Below are 20,105 nucleotides of genomic sequence, written 5' to 3' on the forward strand. Positions count from 1 at the left end.
GCCCCCCCCATCCCACAGCTCCTTTTGGTGTCTGCGCAGACAGGGCTGGGAGAGCTCTACAGGCTGCACGCACCAGCGAGCCCAACTCCCATTCAAGCACAACCACGTCAAACAAAAGCTGCTCTGACAGGTGCAGCAGCATCCGTAACTTTACCTGGCTGATTGTTCTCACACATTCAGGAGCACTCTGGCCACTCTGGGCACATCGGTGCCTTCCCTGCAAGTACCTTCACTGGTTTAGAGATTTCTGTACCTTAGAGAAATATTTTTGTTGCCACACAGTTTTATGAGACCATTCACTGAAGAATCAAGTTTTATGTATGCACCAATACTTTATGTTATTAAATGCAAGTTAATTTGGGGAGGTTTTAGAGTATTTACATATTATTTCTAAAAGAGTTTATCTGTTCAGTTGGATTTAGCTGTAAAGAAGGAAAACAGGTTGCAACTGTACCCAGCTCTCCAGACCATACTACTGTATTTATCAACATGGACAACTTGAATCCAAAATCATATCCTTTGTTGTTTCAAAAACCAAAGCTCAAAATCTTCACCAAAACCCATGTGAACTGAACTTTAAGTCCACTATGGAACAGGAATCCCTAATGCATATAGTTTACTTTAGCTTTTGAATGAGCTAATCCCTATTTTTGATTTGATATTTCAGTAAAGGTTTCTATTGATCTCAGTTTTCCAAGTATACTTGAAACTTCTAAGTAACAGCGGTAGGCTGATTTTTAATTTTGCTTTCACACCACTTGAGTAGATTCAAATTCTATGAGGCAAAATGATATTTGGCAGCAAATGACACAAGATGCCACTTGGCATCATATTCTGATTTTTAAGCAGAAGCTGTTGGAAGGCTTAAAATAATTCGTCTTACTTCATAGTATCTGAAATACAGGTCTAATCTGTTAATGACTCCAGTACTAGTGAGAGGAAGCCAGTACATTAAAACCTCCTTTTTCTGTAGATTAGGAGGACATTGATTACATGAATCTGGGAAAAGTTCAAGATACTGCAGGGTAATGTGTCTGAACATTAAAGCCTATTACACAGTCGAGAACTGCTACAGACAAGTAGAGTTTCTCAGTTCAGTGACTTACGATGGTCATTTTAGTAGTTCCCTGCATTTTTATAGTTCACTGCATACTCGAGGCAGAATTTGATCAACCCTTGGTTATACCATGAACACAAATTTAAATCAGTATAATTGACTTTGTTCTGTCTAGCCCACATCAACACTTACCCTATCTCAGTTGAACTGCAGTACCACCAAGTACTATGAACACAATATTCATGCTTCCCCCACCCACACTCCACCTTTCATTATTCTTTGTTATACTTGCTTTCATCTCAGTGACTTTGTCATTTGTATGGCAACTTCTTCTAACAGTTTTACTCATTCTTTCATACTATGCAAAATGCTGAATAAAGCAGAACAAGTAGCTTAGGCATTTGGAATACTTTTAGGAGGACTACACAGTCCTTTAACAAGCATTAGCTAAGCTCCTGAACAGTATTTACTTTGCAAATACACTATTTCTATGGTCATGAATTCTACAAGATTCAGAAGCAAAAACAAATAATGAAGCACCCACAAGGAACACTTTTTCTGTTGGGTGATCCCTCTTGTAGTTGGAGAATACACTTACGAAAGAGATGAACGGGATTTAATGCTTTAAAGGAGTACTAGTTCTTAACGTTTGCTCCAGGTAATCAAGAAGCTTATCAGGAGAAGAGAAGAAAAGAATAGAGTAGTGATAACCACCTCCCAATCTTCCTTTGGTACTCCAAGAAGGATCCATCATCAGGCACTGAAGAGTCAAGGAGGTAATACTGCTTAATATCCCATGGTATTCACACATAAAACAGTGGTCAATGGGTAGAGTTTTTCACATCTGTAACTTGGCCAACATAGACTTCATATCATTAAACTTGAGACACTTAAACAGAAATGAAATTTGGCTCTGAAGGTCCAGAAGGACCCAGTATTTGTCCATTCCTATGGTTTATTACAAGGGATGTAGGGAAAAAAAAACCAACAAAACATTCAAGCCTCTTCTTTAGAGGTATCCAAACAGCCCAGGGTTCAACACAAATTCCCCATAACTATAAGCATAGAAGAGTGTATGAGCTGCTGATGGCAGCGGACTCTCCTTTGAGTTCTGACCAGAAGCAGCATCTTGACCTTTTCAAATCAAGCTCTTGTTGCAATTGGCCTATCCTAAGAAGAGTTATTTCAACAATTCCTTAACCAGCTTTCATTCACCAGTTATGCACTTAGTCTCACAAAAGCAGATTTTTTCTGTTGCCACTCATACAGTTTCAGTAAGAACAGCTCTATTTCACTCAAGTAGCTCAAGACTCACTACATGCCTTCAGACAACTGCCTAGTAATTCAGCACACGTATTCGAGCATAACACATTTTCATACTGATGAGCAAGAAAAAGGAGCAAGGCAGTGACTGTCTATATAGAAAAAGCAAGACTTATTTTTGATAGCTGACAAAAATGTAAAGAAACAGATTTAAAAGTTGAAGCATCACTAAGTAAGAAGGAGACAAAATGGTTCAGACTGGCCAAATATCCCTTCATTTGTGGTTGAAAGCTATACATCCGTTATGGTTTGGGGCTCTTGAAGTATCCAGATCAGATATTAAACACTGATTCACAAAAACAAAAAACAAACCCCAGAAAACCCTTGAGCCCACAAGTGACTGGGGTCCCATTGCAACTCTGCTGCCCAGGGTACCAAACAAGAGCCATTTTCTATTTAAAAGAACCCCAAAGTTAGACCGGAGTGCTTACTGCCTGAATGAAAAACCCTCACCCTGCTGCTTTGCATTCAGAAGAGGCAGAGTTATTCATCTGCCCAGAGGTCTGCCCAAGAGAACTGAGAAGTCTCTCAGGTTCACCTCCTGTAATTGCTTCTTTTGAACACTAACCAGAAAGCCTGGCTCAGACTGCTGAACAGGACATCGATGAGAGACCTGGCATAACTGCAGAGGGGAACAAACGCAAAGCAGTCTTCATAGGATTATGTATTGACTCACTTTATAGCAAGGGCTTGTCTGCTTCTGTGCCTCAGGGAAAGTGCCATAAAGTCCACTTTTTAAACCAAACAGAACACATTTTTATCATTTTTCACAGAAAAATTGAAAGACAAACACCACATTGCCACACATGCACTTCACAGACCTTGTGCCAGAGGGAGCTCTCAAATGCTACATTTGAAAGTGCTAAAATGATTGAAGAAACAAAGCAAAGTAACAGAAGCACAGAGGACAGGCAAGGCAAGCACAGACTAACTCTGGACAATAGCCAGCACTAGAGCTGGGCAGGAACCCAGCATCCGATGATGCTCCTACTCCGACTTTTGCCTCAAAAGACTTTTGTCCTCAATCCAGCAGCTCCCACTGCTGCCAGCCTTTCCACCCATTGAGGCAAAAGGTTGATGGGGCCTCAGGGCTTAAGTTTCAAACAAGCTGGATGTGTGTTAACTCCAGCTGTCACAAGTACTTAGCACCACACATCTGGAAGAGCAGTTCCGTACTGGTCACATAACTGCCTTACAGAAGTCATAGGAGCCTAAAACTATTTCAGTGTGGAAGGCAGCCCCAAGAAGCACAGTGACTGAGAAACCCTTAACAAAACACCCAAGAAAACTAAGCACAGGCTGCAGGCTTGCAGGGCAGCCCACATTGACTGACTGCTATCAGAGGTTTCAAAAACCAATTACACATCCAATAAAGATCATTTTTATAAACTGAAGCACATTATGAATGGGGAGATGGGAATTCCAACATACTGACCTTAAAAGCCAACGTAGCTCTGAATGGCTACATTGCATTGAAACACAAAAGGCACTTAGGAACTTTAGAAGTGTTTCTGCAGCATTTGGTTTGCATATATCCACAATACAATGATCACTGTGTCAGTTTTTCCTTAAAATATGTTTTATCAATCAGAATTTACATAAAAGGACATAGGAAACTTTCCAGAATGTGGTAGGCACTGTACAAAGCCTGTCTTTTAAGTATTAGTGCATCACAAAGCCTCCAAACACAATTTCTAAAGGATGAAGCAGGAGCTCAGTTCTCTGGACCCATTAGGGAAAATATTTCAAATAAGCAGGTGTTATAAATGTGTGATTTCCATGGCATGAGGAAACATCAACAGCTTCAAAGTTTTATTTTAAAAGAGAAAAAAAAGGAAGAGGAAGGAAGGGGGAAGAGACAACACCAAGACCACATCTACATCTTCCTTCCTAAATCCTTTTGTTCTGCCCATCAAGAAAATCCTTTTTAATTACCAATTAAGTACTGCAATGAGTTATAGTACAGAAACTCTCTGGAGCACTTCATGAAATCTACCGGCTTTCAGTGTTTTCTCAGATGTACCAAGTCAGAGCGACTCCATTCATTATGAATATGAAAATCCATAAACTGGGATACGTGTACAAGGAGTCGCAAAGTAGAACATTAGTTTAAAAAAAAATTGAGTAAAAAAAAGCCAAGCATGTTTCTGATGAAACATACTGAATGAGGACTTAAGGATTCACAAAAAAAGCTGCTATTTTACTTCACCCATAGTTAAGTCTTTACTAGTCACCAGCTATTAAATATGGGAATTCTTGCATTATGTTTAGTCAGCGTCTGGTACAGTGATGACCACAGGTACTATCAGAAGCATGGGACTGCAGACGGTTAGTACAAGATCCTGGGATGCTCATAACTTTCCAAGCACAGGGAAGAATTCAGTATAAGTGTCCAAAATGGTTTCACTTCAGTAAACCCTCCATTATCTATGGCCAATTTACTGGGTTACTAGCTGTGTGCCATTAGCACACTGACATGCTGTTGCTGCTTAACAGGCAAGCAGCAATATTGATTCTGAGTAAAGCTCCTTGTGAAAGGAAATAAAAAGGCAAAGCTGAAAATCTTGGACAAAAGCAGAAACCTGTGTCACGTTCGCAGTAGCAGGGTGAGCCCTACCATGCAAAGTGGTTCTTGCTTGAGGCATATGGGTCTACTCAGATTTATAGGCAGAACAAGCCCTGAAAATCACAGATACAAGCAAGAAGTAGAAAAGAAGTCTTGGACCAGGAGAGGCAAAAGTGACAGACAGTACAGCCCTTGGCTACCTAGTCCTGACAGAAACAGTGTATGTGACACTCAGTGGGTAAGCACAGAAGGGAAGAAAAGCGAATACTCCTTCCATCATGCTGCAGGGCTTTATGTCACGGCAATGATGATGAAGATAGCCACTACAGGTCTCCTTAGGTCAATCTGAAAAAAGGTTCCATGTTACAATTACATTAAATCAGGTGTGAGAAAAGAGGCTGGAGATGCAGGAGCTTGAAGATGCTCATTACTCCGCAAGACAAATGAAACTGCATACAGAGTAACTGAATAAACCATACGTCCTGATGCGACCAGCTAATACAACATGTTTTATTGATACATATTTTTTAGTGACATTAGCTTGAAATAACGTTTTCAAACAATAGGTTTTCCCTATTGATTTTCTGTGCAATCCACTACAATGACTGCTATCACCTCTGAGCCAGCTACAGGGTTTTAACCTTCCAAGATGCCTGGGAAAAAAATATGACAGTTTTCCTGAGCAGCATCGATTGACGTGCCTTAAGTTATTCTGAATAGGAACACCAGGAAAACAGCTTCTAGATGCATAATGTATAAGCTCATTTACAGGAAGCAGGGAACAAATTGAAAAGGGAGAAGTGACACAGAAGAAACTGATAGAAGCAACAGTAATTCAGTTGAGATAGAAAATATCACGGAAATTTAACCTTATGGAAAACTCACTTTATGCAGAACAGGCATTTGATGAACAATCTTTTAATTTGCAAGGTGTGCTTCTCAAGGGTAATGAAGAGCAACCAAAATGACAGAAGTATTGCCCCTTGTTTCTGAGCTCACAGCACACAGATAACCTGTCAAAGCTCCAGAGTGCAGACTTCCCTCCCACAAACCCACAGCAGCACAAGGAACATTGTACAAAGCTTACTAACCTTGCAACCTGTTCACAAACCTCATGATAAATGTTAAATAGAAGGTTTGCAAGCAATGCACTACCTTAATCATGGAAATATGGAAGCAAGATCTAGACAAACCTCTACTAAACTGACCAACTGCTTCTCCTCACCCAAATTCAAAGGCAGGCAGATGAAGCATACCACAAGAGTTTGGCTTTTCTAGTTGCCCTGTGTTTACTGCAGTTCCTTGGACCCATACCTGCGTTTGATTCAGCTCAGCTGCTAGTTTGGTGTAAAGGCATACTGGGGAAGGGGTTCCCAAGCAAAGAGGGGATAAAGTGTATTTCACAGTTTAACCTGAAAACCACTCTATGTTACAACATGTCCACAAATATTTAACTAAGCAATTCCAGGTTCTGTTTGAGCTGGCTTGGCAGCTTACAGCGCCAGTGCACAGATCCTCCACGCAGCCACAGAGCTCAGGAAACCAGGGAAGGGGTGTTTTCCCCATCTACTTCCCAAGGTTCCCATACTCCTGTCACTGACCACTCTGTCCTACCCACGCACGTATAACACCAGCCTCAAAAAGATGAGCTGTTCCCTCCTGGCCCCAGTGCAAACGAAGTGACCAGCAAGGATGATATTACCTACATAGTCCTTATAAAGGGAAGGTCTGCAGAGTGTCTGAAGTCATACAGGTGCCAAAATGGGAGCTTCAGAACACAAGGTGTATCTGTACTAGGGATAAATTCCCCCACAAGACTGCAAAGTTCTATTTAAAAGTGCCACTTTCTCCTTGTATATGTGGTGAAGGCAGCAGCCACACATCGCAGCACAAGTAGCCTACAGATCCCCCCCGCCAGTGTTTTCCTCATGCCATCAAAAGTTTGCTGCCTACATACATTTCAAAACTTGATGTTTTATTTGCCAGTTCGGTTTTATGCAGATGTAGTTCAGGTTCCTAAGTCCAAGGTCCATTCATTCCATTGCTTACCATACACAGAATACGGGAAGTATTCTATGGTATGTTAAGACTCCAGTGGCATGTTGGCAGATAAATCCAAAGGGAAATTTAGCTAGACAAATTTCCTTCAGTTACAGTTAAAACTGTGTGCAAGCCAAGCACATAATTTTTCTTTACCCTAAAATAAAAGCTCTGCCTAACAGCACTCAGAACAGAATGGTGGTTTGTGTTCCTTGGCACACCAAAGCCAGTAACTCCTCTTTACCTTTTGCATCATCCAGGGATTAGACATACATTTTTCACATTGCTTTAGCAAAGCCTTCAAGGAAGCTCATAATCTGCACTGGTGTTAACAGGCATGTAAATACAAACACCCCACACCACTGACAAGTCAGCAGCCCCTGCACTTCCGTGGAGTTACTTTTTATGCTTCATTTAATAGCAGAAACCTCTCAATTCACTGTTCTGCTGGATCACTGGCTGGTAACTGCAGCGTTTCCAGACTCAGCGGAGCGCAAGCACAACTAGCTTATGTAAAGCTGAGAAGACACAGAAAACAAAAGCAGACTGGACACTGGATCAGCAGTTTCTTAAAACCATAATACCCAATTCCAGAATTAATTGTATTAACCAACCCACTAGACCAGGCCTTGTGCCACCTCAGCAAGATACCTGTCCAGTTACAATCTTATCTTCACTGCTATATTAAGTGCCCCAAAAATCTTGTCACCATATGCCATATCAAAAAGCCCTCAACTGGTGGACAAACCACACTTTAGAAGACAACACACATTAAGACACCTGCAGCTACATACATTGTTCTCTCACAAATCTACTGATCTGACTCAACACTGAAAGCCAGTTAAGAAAACATGACAGGTCTCCTGTTAAAGGCAAAGGGAGGGGTAATTATTCATCTAATACTGCCATAACTGCTGCTGCAAAGAAGCCACATGAGGATGTAACAATTACAAGTACATGATTTAAGTACATAATAAGTATTTAAGTAAATAATCCTGGTGGGTATTGAACTAAACAGTAAAATTAAGCACTGTGTATGAAAATGAATCCTTCAGAAAAAGAAGTTTAATTGCTGTAAAACTTGACCATCTCCTGAAAAACCTAGAACACTTCAGATGCAGATTTGCCAACTCTACTTGTCAAGTGATAGCATCTTCTTCCCTGCAGCAAGTTCTCTTGCTTTTCTTTGAAACTCATTCTTCGAAAAACTTTGAAAAACATTCTAGTGGGAGGTTAAGTTGAAAGTGCTCTTTATAAAAATCTCTTCCTTCACAGTCTTTTCTGGTATTTCTCAGCTCTGGATTTATAAAAGTAGTTCCACAACACATTCACTGAAACACCTAATATAAATATACCAAAGCTCACAGTCTTTAATGAGTGTTAACATTAAACATGAATAAGGACGACACAAATCATGTGCCGCTACTGCCCTCATGCGGTAAAAGGCTGAATCGCACGTTCTTCCTCAAAACTCCCACACAATTATTTTCATTATTAATTTTGATAATATAGAACTGATCTTACAAACCCCATATAATTCGGATAGGTTCTGTATCATTATAAGCGTCTATACAACTATCAGCAAATTAACAGTAAATGGTATATATGTAATAAATAATGATGCATTCGGAAAATACAGCAAGTGCAAAAAGTAGATTGTATTTATTTGCTTATAAATTCCATTTCCAAGCGGAATCTCCACCTTTTATTTGACACAGATCAATGTATTATTTAGCATTTCTTTGTCATAACCACATGCTAAACAAAAAACCCCAAACAAACACCCATATACCACTCAACTGGACCACTGGGAGAACAGGTTATTCCAATCTGACATGAAGCCATCCTCCGAATACTCAGGCTATTTATGGGACAGTTGGCAGAGTGTGACACAGCTCCACTTTTGAGAAAAACAGCTGTATTCACAAGCATTTGCACTTAAATCCATCCCAGAGATCTTTACTCTCTCCTCTAACATATTTGATGTAACAAGTTTCTGTAAAGGAGTAACTCCAGACAAACCAGATGTCTTGTAGGGCCTCATATTTATTTGGGAAGCTTCACCTCTTTACTGTCATTTCCCCTTCTCTCATGGGCACTTCTTTACAGTTACATTAATGAACTAAATCTAAACAATTATTACCATGAAGGAACAAGCACAACATAACTACTGACAACTGTAATCAAAACCACGATTCTCCTTATGTGTGCTGGTCTACATGAGTTGTATATGAAACACAAGAAAAGGGGCAGAGGAGAAACCTTTGCAGCTCTTACAGTCACCTTTTTTTTTTTTACTGAAATCCCAGCAAAACTAACTTTGAGGAGCTTTATCTTAATTCTGATGCTACAGTTACAAAACATTATATAGTGAAATGTAAAAAAACAGTATTAACTTCAGCAGTTGTCTTCAGAACAGGGTAATATTAGGTGTAGGTCTCCTTTCACAGAGGAGAAAGGATAATATATTTCCCACTCCCAAGGTCTCAGCCCACATACACACATTTCACCAGTTAAGACAATCATACTGCAGTGCTTCCTGATGTTGTTCAAGCAAATCAGTAGCTGTTTATAACTCATCACCAAATAATGCTACAGCAGAAATTCCCATAGCTGGTAACAACAGGTTATAATCTCCAAAGGACTTAACTATGGGATCTGTCTTCTATTAACCACAAACTCTTGCTTTTGTCCAGAACAGCCCAAAGGAAAGGAAGCCCTATTCATTTCAGCAAGTATTCTTATAGAAGCAGTTTTAAAATCACATATTAACATGTAGGGGTAACTGCAAATGTTACTTCTCACAAGTAGGCTAGAAAGATGAGAAAACTATATAAAAAAAGTACTAAGTCTTTCCCATGAAAACCTGCTTTTGATTAAAGCTCGTTTATAATAATGCTATTTACAGCAAGACACATACAGGATTTTTTTAATGTATACAAGGCATTTCTAGACCAAGTGAAACGCAAAGAACACAGCATTTTCTATAGAATCAGACGAAAGTACTGAGGACTGAATCATAAAGGCAAAAGAGCCACGGATCAGCTCTGCTCCACCAGGAAAGACTAACCTGAAACTGAGGATAACCCTGGCAAAGGCAGGGCAGGACCTCACCAACAAAGGCACCACCCAAAGCAGAGCCAGTCTGGTGACAGCCTGTGCTGATGGCCCTGTGATTGCCACACACATGGGAGGTGATGAGGCAAATCCAAGGTCCATCTGGAAAGTCCAGCCAACAAGTCTGGACAAGCAGGGGAGAAGGCTGACCACAGTCCTTCCTAGACCACAGCCCTGAGCTCAGTGAGGTTCCTGGAGCCCTGGACAGGGAGTATGGGTGGAAGTCCCAGGTAGTTAAGTCCTACTGGTGCTCTCTGACTCTGGCTGTGGGGATTAAAGACATTTACATGCATTTCTGAAAGACACACAGATATAGATTAAAGAGGTGAAGACATCATGCCTGCAACTATCCACTCTGCTTCTATGGCAGGATCACCACCCATCCCTGCAGCAGTCCTAGGACTACCCCACTCCTCAGCTTGGCACAGCTGTATAAACTTGGATCAACACGCCTTCAGCCACAATACCGATGCACAAGAAAACTGCCTCAGGCAGAACATCCACCAAAGAGGCAGAATAGACATCTCACAGAGAAGATGTGACACCTTCAGCCATCCAGTCTTAATCCTCTGTATCTGGCAGAGCTCAAAGGGAACAGCTACAACACACTTCAGCAGTTACTGGTGCCCTCGTTTGCTGCCACACTCTTCAAGAGTATTCTACCCACACTGAGCAGCAGACTGCAGAGCAGATGAGGTGTGTGCACTTGCTTCAGCCACTTCAGCAAAGCCTGACACCTTAGAGCAAGACACTTGTCACAGCTGCAGAGTCAGCCCAGGTGCTAACTGCAAGCTAGGCAGCACCAGGGATGTTAACCGAGTACAACAGTAAAGGTCCTCTGGGCTTCCACTTACTGTGTCTAAGCCCTAGGAATGGTTTTAAAACAAAGCACGTACATTACATTCAATTGACACGAATTAGTTTTTCTTAGTGTTGATTCAGCCCAGAATCCTTACTGCAAGAACACAAAATAGGCCAGTGGCTTTGGCTGCTGTCAGTGCCTTCCAACCAGCTCCATGGCCTACTGCTTTTTAGAGTTCTCAGTCTATTTTTAATAGCACAGTTAAGAAATAAAAGCTATTTAAAACGAGCAGTATAAAAAAAGAAGTATCATTTGCTTCACATGATTATTATGTGCATAGTAATGACAGGAAGACTATTGCAAATGTTTTCCAACTCTTAAAAAAGAAGGCTTCCTTTGCAATATATAATTTTGAATTTTAATTTAGATAACTCAGAGTATTTACTGGCAATAAAAATATGCATATTCATGAGATCCGATTTACTATAATCTTTATTTCTGATGTTCTACATCTGTGAATACTTGAAGTACTTGAGTTTGCATTCATGGGCAATTATACAGGAATCTCATAGTAGCAACAGATTGATTTATAGTTAAGAGTTTGCAGCACAGAAAGCCAATTCATTTTCTTGTCAAGCTGGGACATGAGATTTGGGATTGACACTTCCACTTTCATTTTTGAACAAACTACTTTTTCTTGTCTAAAACACAAACAAAGGTCATTATAATGAGGGCCAAAACAGTGATTTTTATATGCATGCACTCTACCACTAGTTCGCAAAGGCCTGAGGAAGGAAGTGAAATAGATGGCAAGTGGAAACCTGAAGGTCAGATTTAATGCAAGTGCTTTACGGGAGAAAGATAAACACACTATTTGGTCATTCCACCTTCACACACCAACAGCTCCCTCAGGCTCCCTCATGCTGGTTTCCACGATGTCTTTCAGAAATTCAACCACTTACTATGCAAAACACATCTTTCTTAGAAATCTCTGCATCGCTATCCACTCTTCTTTCTGGTCTTACCTTTCTCGTCATTCATCTCAGCCTTCTGAAGTACAAAGATTCTTCTAATAAAACAAGCTTTAATTGATTTCCAAAGGTAAGTCATAGGGAGAATGAAACAAACCCATAATAGATCAGTGAGAAGTACAACAGGAAAAAGTAGGATGAATACAGCTTTTGATACATGCACCAAGTAAGAGGATAAAGCTCACTGATGCATAAAACAGTCCCTCTGTTTTATACTCACACTCCTTCAAATAAAGGAAAACGGCTGCGGAGGCTTCCCAGGAAAGCTGCACCCTGACCTTCCTCTCCTTGTATGCCAATAGGCCGATGAATATTGATAAGGCCAGCCATTAACACAGAAAAGGGAAGGATGTGCTAAGTGCTGTTAAAATCGAGTTTGGATGCCCATATTTAGAACAACTCAAGTTCACTATTACTTTGTCGAGTTCACACATAATATTGTTACTAGTATTTAGCCAATGTCCCCAAACAGTAAGAAAACCCACAAATGATCAGGTTTTGCCAAACAAAATCTCCCTTATAATTAACCTTTATCTTCAACACAGACTGCTTTCAGGTGAAAGTAATTTCACAGCATTACTCCAACACGTATAATAAAAACACTTCTCATAGCTATACTGCAAAGACCGACCTCTGAGAGCAAATCTTCCATGCTGTTCATTTCAGGTAACATGCTATATGGGAGGGTAAAATACTGCCTGGAACAGGTGTTGGTCCTCTGCAATTAGCCACCATTTCAGGTGCAACTCATCCGTCTCCGTTTTTTTAAGGCAAGGCATAAAGCACTTTAGAAATAAGGCTCACAGCAAATGCAAATCAAATATGTTCATAAGCAGAAAAGGTAGAAACAGAGTCACACAGGACAAAGAATGACTTCTTCCACTTAGGCATTCAGATGTAGATTATCAGTATATCTGGCCAAAAGTGGTGCCAGGAATGGTGCCTAAGTACTAGAGACAACGTTCACCCTTCCTTTCAGGAATATTTTTGAGTGACAGACAAGTTGAAACGCTTTACACACACACAAAAAAAAAAAAAAACAAAGAAACAGAAAAAAAAAAAAAACACCACATTCTTCTCAGGATAATTATCACCTAGGCTGTACTGAAATCCTGCACTTTCAAAAGCCATAAAGCCCACCTGCAACTGAACTCTTTCAAGTCCTATGAAGATGCTGAAGAGTGGGGTTGATTGAATAAGGTGGATTGAAGAATAGGTTTGTAAATAAGTAACCTCAAGAACCTTGGGTTTTGTTAGCAACTACAGAGAAAACGAAAATTACTAAGATAAGCTTTGCCAGAACCACCTGGTGGTTACTGATATAACAACGATCCTAAAACAAAGTGATGAAGGAATAACCACCGGGGGTCCGAAAGCCCACTACCACATTTTTGTATGCATACAGGAGGCATTGTCTAAGAAGTATGATGTAATATATGCAATCTAATGAATATGTATGTTTAAGGACAATATAATCACAGCCTGGTTGATGCCTGGCAGACACACGCTTTGGAGGAGCTATCCCCCGTGTCTCCCGGCACCGCAATAAAGAATACCTGCTTGTCAACTTAAAACTTTGTTGGCGAGTTCCTGGAGTTTTCTCCGAATCAATGCAGAGCGCTTCCTCGCATCTGCAATATGGATACATCTTCAGTATCTATATATTTAGTGGTAAGCAAAGTTCAGGGCACATCACCTCATCTATTAGTCACATATCAACATACATTCTCTTTGAAGAGTTGGAAGATCAAATATAGCCAAGAGGTTTGCCTTCCGAAAATCCTTGCATTACAGAAAACATCAGTTCACGCCTTTGGAGAATTTTAAGCATTTCAACCAATTCACAGCAATCATCACAAAACAGCTTGAAAGTTTCAGACTGAAGTAGAAATCACGCCCCCTTTGTTTTTAAGAAAGCAAGTACTTAAGCACCTTTAAGCCGTTTGAAGAGGCAGCATCCATTGCAGGTCTGCAAAACGCCTCCTTCAGCCGTTTCTCAGCCTTTTAAGAAACTGAGATTAACTTTTGATAAAATAACAGATAATGGAACATTTATTAAACAAATAAAAAGTCTCGGGCCTCGAGAACGCCCTAAACAGAAGCTCTCGATAGTGAGCAACTCCCTTCCCTCGCCTGACGCCGGTTCAGAAGCGGCACATTTTCTATGCCTGGAACAGCTTCAAACTCTGCTTTGTGTATTTATAACCACCACCATGTGCCTTCCAACTCCGGTAACGTATTTACTTACCATAAACAAAAAGCGAAGCTTACACACAGCCTGACCTGAGACTTGCAACCAACCGGAGTTAACTCTGGCCGGCCACGCGTTCACCTTCACATAACCGCGTCACCTTTCCCAGCACAAAGAACGTTTGTTGTTTCGCTCCTCCGAGCGCACACACAAAGGGGGTGGAGGCAGGTGCCGGGGTACACAGCGCCTGGGCGCCAGCAGAGCCCACCGGATCTTTTAAGGCGGAGATGGGAGGGTCCTGCTGCTCGTCCTGACCCACCACGAGCACACACACACAGAAAACCTCACTGCAGTCACTCCTGTTGGGGCACAGCGAGCGGCTCCCCGGCCTGGAGCTGCTCAGCTGCGGTGTCACCTCGCCTCTGGGGTGCGCGGGGTGACCGGGGTTTGTGACGAGGAACATCGCTCCCTTGGGTAAGAGGGCTCGGTCTGTCTAGGGGCAGCTTCCCTGCTAAGTAGTTCACGTACCTAAAGAGAAAGGAAAGTTTCTCTCTTGCTTTAGAGACAGCTGTAACTTAGTAAGTCTCCTCCCTTTAAGCGGTTTGATATGCTTACATTTGGTTTTTGTTACAGATGATTGAAACGCTTGTAAGTACTGAAGCTCAGGAGCTGCTGGACCAGCTCACAGCCCTCTTGGAACAGGAGTTAAGATGTCAGCCAAAGGCCTCTGGCCTAAGGCTGATCGAATCTGCTCACGATAATGGCCTCCGGATGACTGCAAGGCTTCGAGACTTTGAAGTGAAAGACCTTCTCAGCTTAACTCAGTTCTTTGGCTTCCATACAGAGACTTTTTCACTAGCTGTGAATTTCTTAGACAGATTCTTGTCAAAAATGAAGGTAAGGCTTTCTACAGTATGAGCTCTCAGTCACTGGCTTATGCTCATTGCAGCGTTGTTCCTTTTATAAGTTAAAACATCTTGGCTTTAGAAGGCTGAAGGTTAAGCGCCTTCCAGAGGTTCTGATTGCACAAGAGATAAGAAATGTCTTTCCCTGTTCAGATTTTAGTATTGATAAAACAGATGTTAACTCTACAGAATAGAAGAAAGAGGGCATCTGTTTCAACTTGAGGATGTCCATAGGCTTGGAAATACAAGCTGTATTCATGGGTTAGATCAAGACAGATTGTCTTGCCTGTTGCGTATATACAAGAATGCCTTAAATGACTTACCTCACTGTTTAAACTTACCCATAACCAATATTAAGCAGTTTGAAGCTGTTCAGCACTTAACAAAATGTTTTACCAGATTCTAACACCATTCTGTCATGCATATGTGGCATGCTGATCTGGGTTGTTTATAATTGCCTAACAAAACAGGATTACCGCTGTGCTATTTGGTCAAGAACAACAGCTTGTTTTCTTTGTGTGTTAAAACAAAAATGAGAAAGGTAGATGGGGTGGATAGGAAAATGATGACCTCTGAATCCAGAATAAGCAGTAAAAATGGCCACTGTAGTGCCTATGGAATAAAATAAGCTTTTTGTATATATGTGTTTGTGTGTGTATAGAAAAAAAAATAAAAAAAACAAAATTCCAAACATTTTTTTTTTCTTTGCATAAGTCAATATGTTGCACACTTTAAGCCCTCAAAACTGACTGGGCTATTATCGAACCTCATTAAGAAAACAGTTCTACCTCAAAATACGTTGTTCTACAATCTTGCTTTTTTAGATGAATGAGGCAGAACTTGTAGTGTGTAATAGTCTTCTCATTCAGTTAAATAAAAATAAGAATATAAGTAGATAAAAGACATATCTCCATCTTAAAAAACAGAACAGCCCCAGTTTGCCCCCCGTGATTTTCTTTCCTAATATACATTGGTCCTACATAGTTTGGTACTTATGTATTGACATGGCTGATCAAAGGCTTTCCTCTTTAAAGTTAACAAACAACAAATTACTTTTCCTTAGGTACAGCCTAAACACTTGGGCTGTGTTGGACTCAGCTGCTTCTACTTGGCTGTGAAGGCATCAGAAGAAGAGAGAAATGTTCCTCTAGCCACTGATTTAATTCGAATAAGCCAGTACAGATTCACTGTTTCTGATATGATGAGAATGGAGAAAATCGTATTGGAGAAGCTGTGTTGGAAAGTCAAAGCTACAACAGCCTTCCAGTTTCTACAACTGTATCACTCGCTCATTCATGAGAATTTAAGCTGTGAAAGGTAATATATATAATACTTTTTTAGCTATGACTGCATATGATCAGGAAGCCTGTGTAGAAAAGTAATGAGGGAAATAACTTGAGTAAATGGCCTTTCTGTAGTTAAAAACCTCACAAACTTTACCCCTTATTGGTAGATATCATAAATGTGAGTATCTGTGACTTAACGTTATTTCGGTTTTTAAAGCTGTTTGCATAAGTTGATCCAAAGAGTATTCCTCTCTGAGCCAAAAACCAAACTTGCTCAATGACGATGGTATAATAAATCTCTGCTTATGCTGCACTAAGTATTGCCTCATTGCAATGATTTCAAAATCTGGCTTAGAAAAAGATTCCTTTTGCTAGTAAGCACTAAAATTCCTGTTGGTAAGCCTATTTTAACAGTATGAGTCTCCCCAGTGTACCATAAGATTTATTTTTAGCATTAGGGCTGCCAAAACTGAACACCTGTTTGACTGTAACCCTAGAACTTCTGGGACAAATGAGGCCTTTGTTTAGATAACATTCTTCCTGCTGTTCTGAGTTCCCAAGGGTGGTGCTGCCTTGAGCAAGCTTGGGTTCTTTTTTTACCTTCACTCATATGTTTTTATTACAGGAGAAAATACCTTAATTTTGAGAGACTTGAGACCCAGCTTAAGGCATGTCACTGCAGAATCATGTTTTCTAAAGCCAAGGTAAATGTCTTGAAACCTCAAAGACAATGAGACTACTGAAACTTAACAAAGCAGTGTTTAAAAACTTTTTCTGTCTCTCCAGCCTTCTGTCTTGGCACTGTCTATTATGGCTCTAGAGATAGAAGAACAAAAACTGCTGGAGTTGACAGAGGCATTGGAATTTCTGCAGTTGCATTCCAAGGTATATATAAAGATTCAGGGGAGGAAGGAAGAAAAATGCATGCAAGTGCCTACACAGAGGAAAAGGGGGAGATCCACTGGCATACTGGTTTCTTTTGTCGCTTTGTTGGGATTTTGTTTGGGTTTGGTTTGGTTTCATGGCTTTTTTTCCATTTGGCTTGGGATCTCTGGTTTCTTATCTTCTATAAAGAAGCTGAATGTACATGTATGACTAAGGATTTAATGAGTTACGTAAGATTTTGTTTTGCTGTCTAGATAAACAACAGAGATTTGATCTTCTGGAAGGAGCTGGTGCTAAAGTGCCTTACAGAATATTCCTCGAGCAAGTGTTCCAAGCCAAATGTCCAGAAATTAAAATGGATTGTGTCTGGACATACAGCACGGCAGCTTAAACATAGCTACTACAGAATAACACATCTTCCTACAATTCCAGAGACCAGCTCATAATAGGTAACTTCTTTTAAAACCAGCTTCTGATTGTGTAGAAGTAATTAGCTGTTAACTATCTCAAAGTTTCTTATTCTGTATAAGTAACCTCTTGAAGCCATGTAACATAAACATAGTAGGCCTGTTATAGAGGCTGGTCTGTTCTCATGTTCATGCTTGAGCCAGTGCTGTACCTGAAGAAGTGGCAACCTAATATATAAACACTGGAAAAAGAACTGATCCTCTGGTGTGCTGTGGGAGGAGAAATGTGTTATACAGACATTGGGACCTTATGCAAACGCAAATGTGGAATAAAACTGGTAAAAAGAGAAAAAGCTTGGCTTGCTCCTATCCTAAAAAGAATCAGCTAAGAGGAAACAGTTGCCTATTAAAATGACTTTCTTTTAATCTTTCACTTAAACCACTTAAAAGGAAGACAGTTCTATAGTTTTACTTGTGTAACTGTCTGATTAGTTATGTCTAAAAACTCTAATTCAGTTATTCATATTACTAGGGTATTTTTACTCTGTAGAAATTGTGAACTACTTCCTTATCTAGACTCTTAATTCCAAAGGTTACAGATTTTCTATAACAGCTGTCGTGTTGTCTTGCAATACTGAAGTCTGATGCTTTGTTTAGGTCTTGTAGAAAGCCTTCAGTTGACGGTTTGGATTTTTTTACAGGAATACAGTAAAATGAGGAGAGAACTATGCTGTGACCTTGTCAACAGACACGTGAATATTTAAGAAATGAAGTCTGAAACTTGACCTTAATAAAGGAGAACTCAACTCATGGAAAGACTACGTAGCATCTCAGACTAAGGATCGTTCCAGCAAATATGTTCTTTTCATGATGATTACAACAATATTCAATGTCAGTTTTCAGTCTTATTTGTAAGACTGTTTAGTGAAATACCACAATACAGATGCATAGAATTTTAACACCTTATAGTTTGCAGAGCAGCTAGTGTAGTCTAACTTTGGTTTACTGTAACTGCAGGTTCTGAATTATGTATTTAATTTTAAAAATCTGGTTCCAAAGATTACATGACAGTAGCACAGTGCTGCAGTGTCTTAAACTAAAGACTAATCCTGCTCAATACTGATGATGGTGGCAAATGCCTGTTGGTCCACCTAACTAGTTGTTTAGGCAGTGTCACATGGTCCATATGTCCCTACTGTGCAGGACACTGGCCTTCTACGATTGACACATTAAAAACTAGGCCATGTGATACCTGCCAAATATGTCAAGTAGCTAAAGCAGGAAAAAGAGTTCATCGCCTTATAAAAGGGTAGTCACTAACCCCAGTATCATTAACTTCAGTATTTTGTAAGAAGGGTAGCTTACTGAGATTAGGAGCTATATCATAGAGTGTAAAAGCTTTGTGATACTTGATAAAGGCTGAGGGAGAGTACTGGGTCGCCTGCCCTAAATCTGACATCAGTTTTCCAGAGTTTCACTGTACAAGAGGTAAATGCTGATGCTTAACAGGTACATTTTTACAGGCAGGGCTAATGCCCCATCTTGACCTGTACATAGGAGGAATTGAGAAACAATGAAGATGAAACTCTGATCTCTGTAATAATGAGCTGCTTAAAATACAACTGTGTTTTTCTGAAGACCAGATCAGTACTTGAAGTGTATCATGGTTTTAATGCTAACAAGGAAGTGAATAATAATGTATTACTGTATGTAAGATGAATAGAGAGGTTGAGGGAATGTTGCTAATGACCTCTCAAATGCTACATCACAGTGGAGCAGAGGCTGTTAGCGATGGGCCGTTAGGAATGGATTGTCATATGAACTGACTTAGTGGAGGAGATCAGAATGTTCTGAATTTGGAGTGGTTTTACGTGTTAGCCAGGCAACCCTTCCCTTTTTATGCTGAGGGGGAAAACATTCTTTTGATATCTCAAACTAGTTAAGCCTTTCACAGAAGACTTCATACCAAAGCTCTGTATTGGACAAATCAAACCTTCTCATGAACTCATGGGTGATTGCACCGCATAATATGTAATTGGGTTTTGCAACTGCCCGTACTATTGTGCTGGCCTGTGAAAAGCATACAACTGATTTGGACAAAGGTGTGGTCAGTCTACAGGGAGAGATGGTGAAGATGCAGTGTGCAATTCTAATTGTCATGTCTCAATATTAAAATACGGACTTTTCAATTAAACATTGAAACGTGCTTACCTGTGTGAATTCTTTTCCCATTTGTTATAAAACGTCCTAGAAGAAAGCCTATAAAGTGACTTCACTGAACAGTATCTGGAAAACTTCCAGGCAGGACATAAGAGATTATGGAGATATTTTCAGATTTTTACTTAAGAGTTTGAAGCTGTGTGGGAAAGGCAGGAGAACTAACAGGAGAAACTAGAGATGCTTGACAAAACTTACTGCAACTTGGCCCACAATTACTCTAAATTACTTTTATTTTCATCTGCATTCTTCTAAAACTGGAGGCCTGTAACTTGCAG

The 20,105-nt window shown here is 40.2% G+C and overlaps 2 protein-coding genes across 3 annotated transcripts in view; both read left to right on the forward strand.

Annotated features, from left to right (window-relative positions):
- The window catches only part of HMMR (hyaluronan mediated motility receptor), a 56,667-nt gene that overhangs the window by 18,812 nt on the left and 17,750 nt on the right, over positions 1–20,105 (forward strand). The gene's annotated exons all lie outside the window — the stretch shown is intronic.
- Positions 14,532–18,432, forward strand: CCNG1 (cyclin G1). Of its 2 annotated transcripts, XM_057409875.1 has the most exons (7): positions 14,580–14,601; positions 14,761–15,024; positions 16,096–16,349; positions 16,944–17,022; positions 17,105–17,203; positions 17,458–17,652; positions 18,312–18,432. In XM_057409875.1, the coding sequence occupies exons 2-6, from the start codon at positions 14,761–14,763 to the stop codon at positions 17,647–17,649; spliced, it is 888 nt and encodes a 295-aa protein (XP_057265858.1). In that variant the 5' UTR covers positions 14,580–14,601; the 3' UTR covers positions 17,650–17,652; positions 18,312–18,432. The 2 variants fall into 2 exon arrangements, with proteins under 2 accessions (XP_057265860.1, XP_057265858.1); XM_057409877.1 differs by lacking the exon at positions 17,458–17,652 and having other exon boundaries at positions 14,532–14,601.

This window comes from Pezoporus wallicus, unplaced genomic scaffold, assembly GCF_028554395.1.
Source record: "Pezoporus wallicus isolate ANWC-B61680 ecotype Strahan unplaced genomic scaffold, APGP_CSIRO_Pwel_v1 contig_4309, whole genome shotgun sequence".
Taxonomy (NCBI): Eukaryota; Metazoa; Chordata; class Aves; order Psittaciformes; family Psittacidae; genus Pezoporus; species Pezoporus wallicus.

Bases quoted from the DNA above. Each gene is read 5' to 3' on its own strand.
- CCNG1 (XM_057409875.1), top strand. From the start codon at position 14,761: ATGATTGAAACGCTTGTAAGTACTGAAGCTCAGGAGCTGCTGGACCAG. The intron at 15,025-16,095 runs GTAAGGCTTTCT...ACTTTTCCTTAG, and splicing joins GATTCTTGTCAAAAATGAAG to GTACAGCCTAAACACTTGGG. The intron at 17,204-17,457 runs GTATATATAAAG...TTTGCTGTCTAG, and splicing joins TTCTGCAGTTGCATTCCAAG to ATAAACAACAGAGATTTGAT.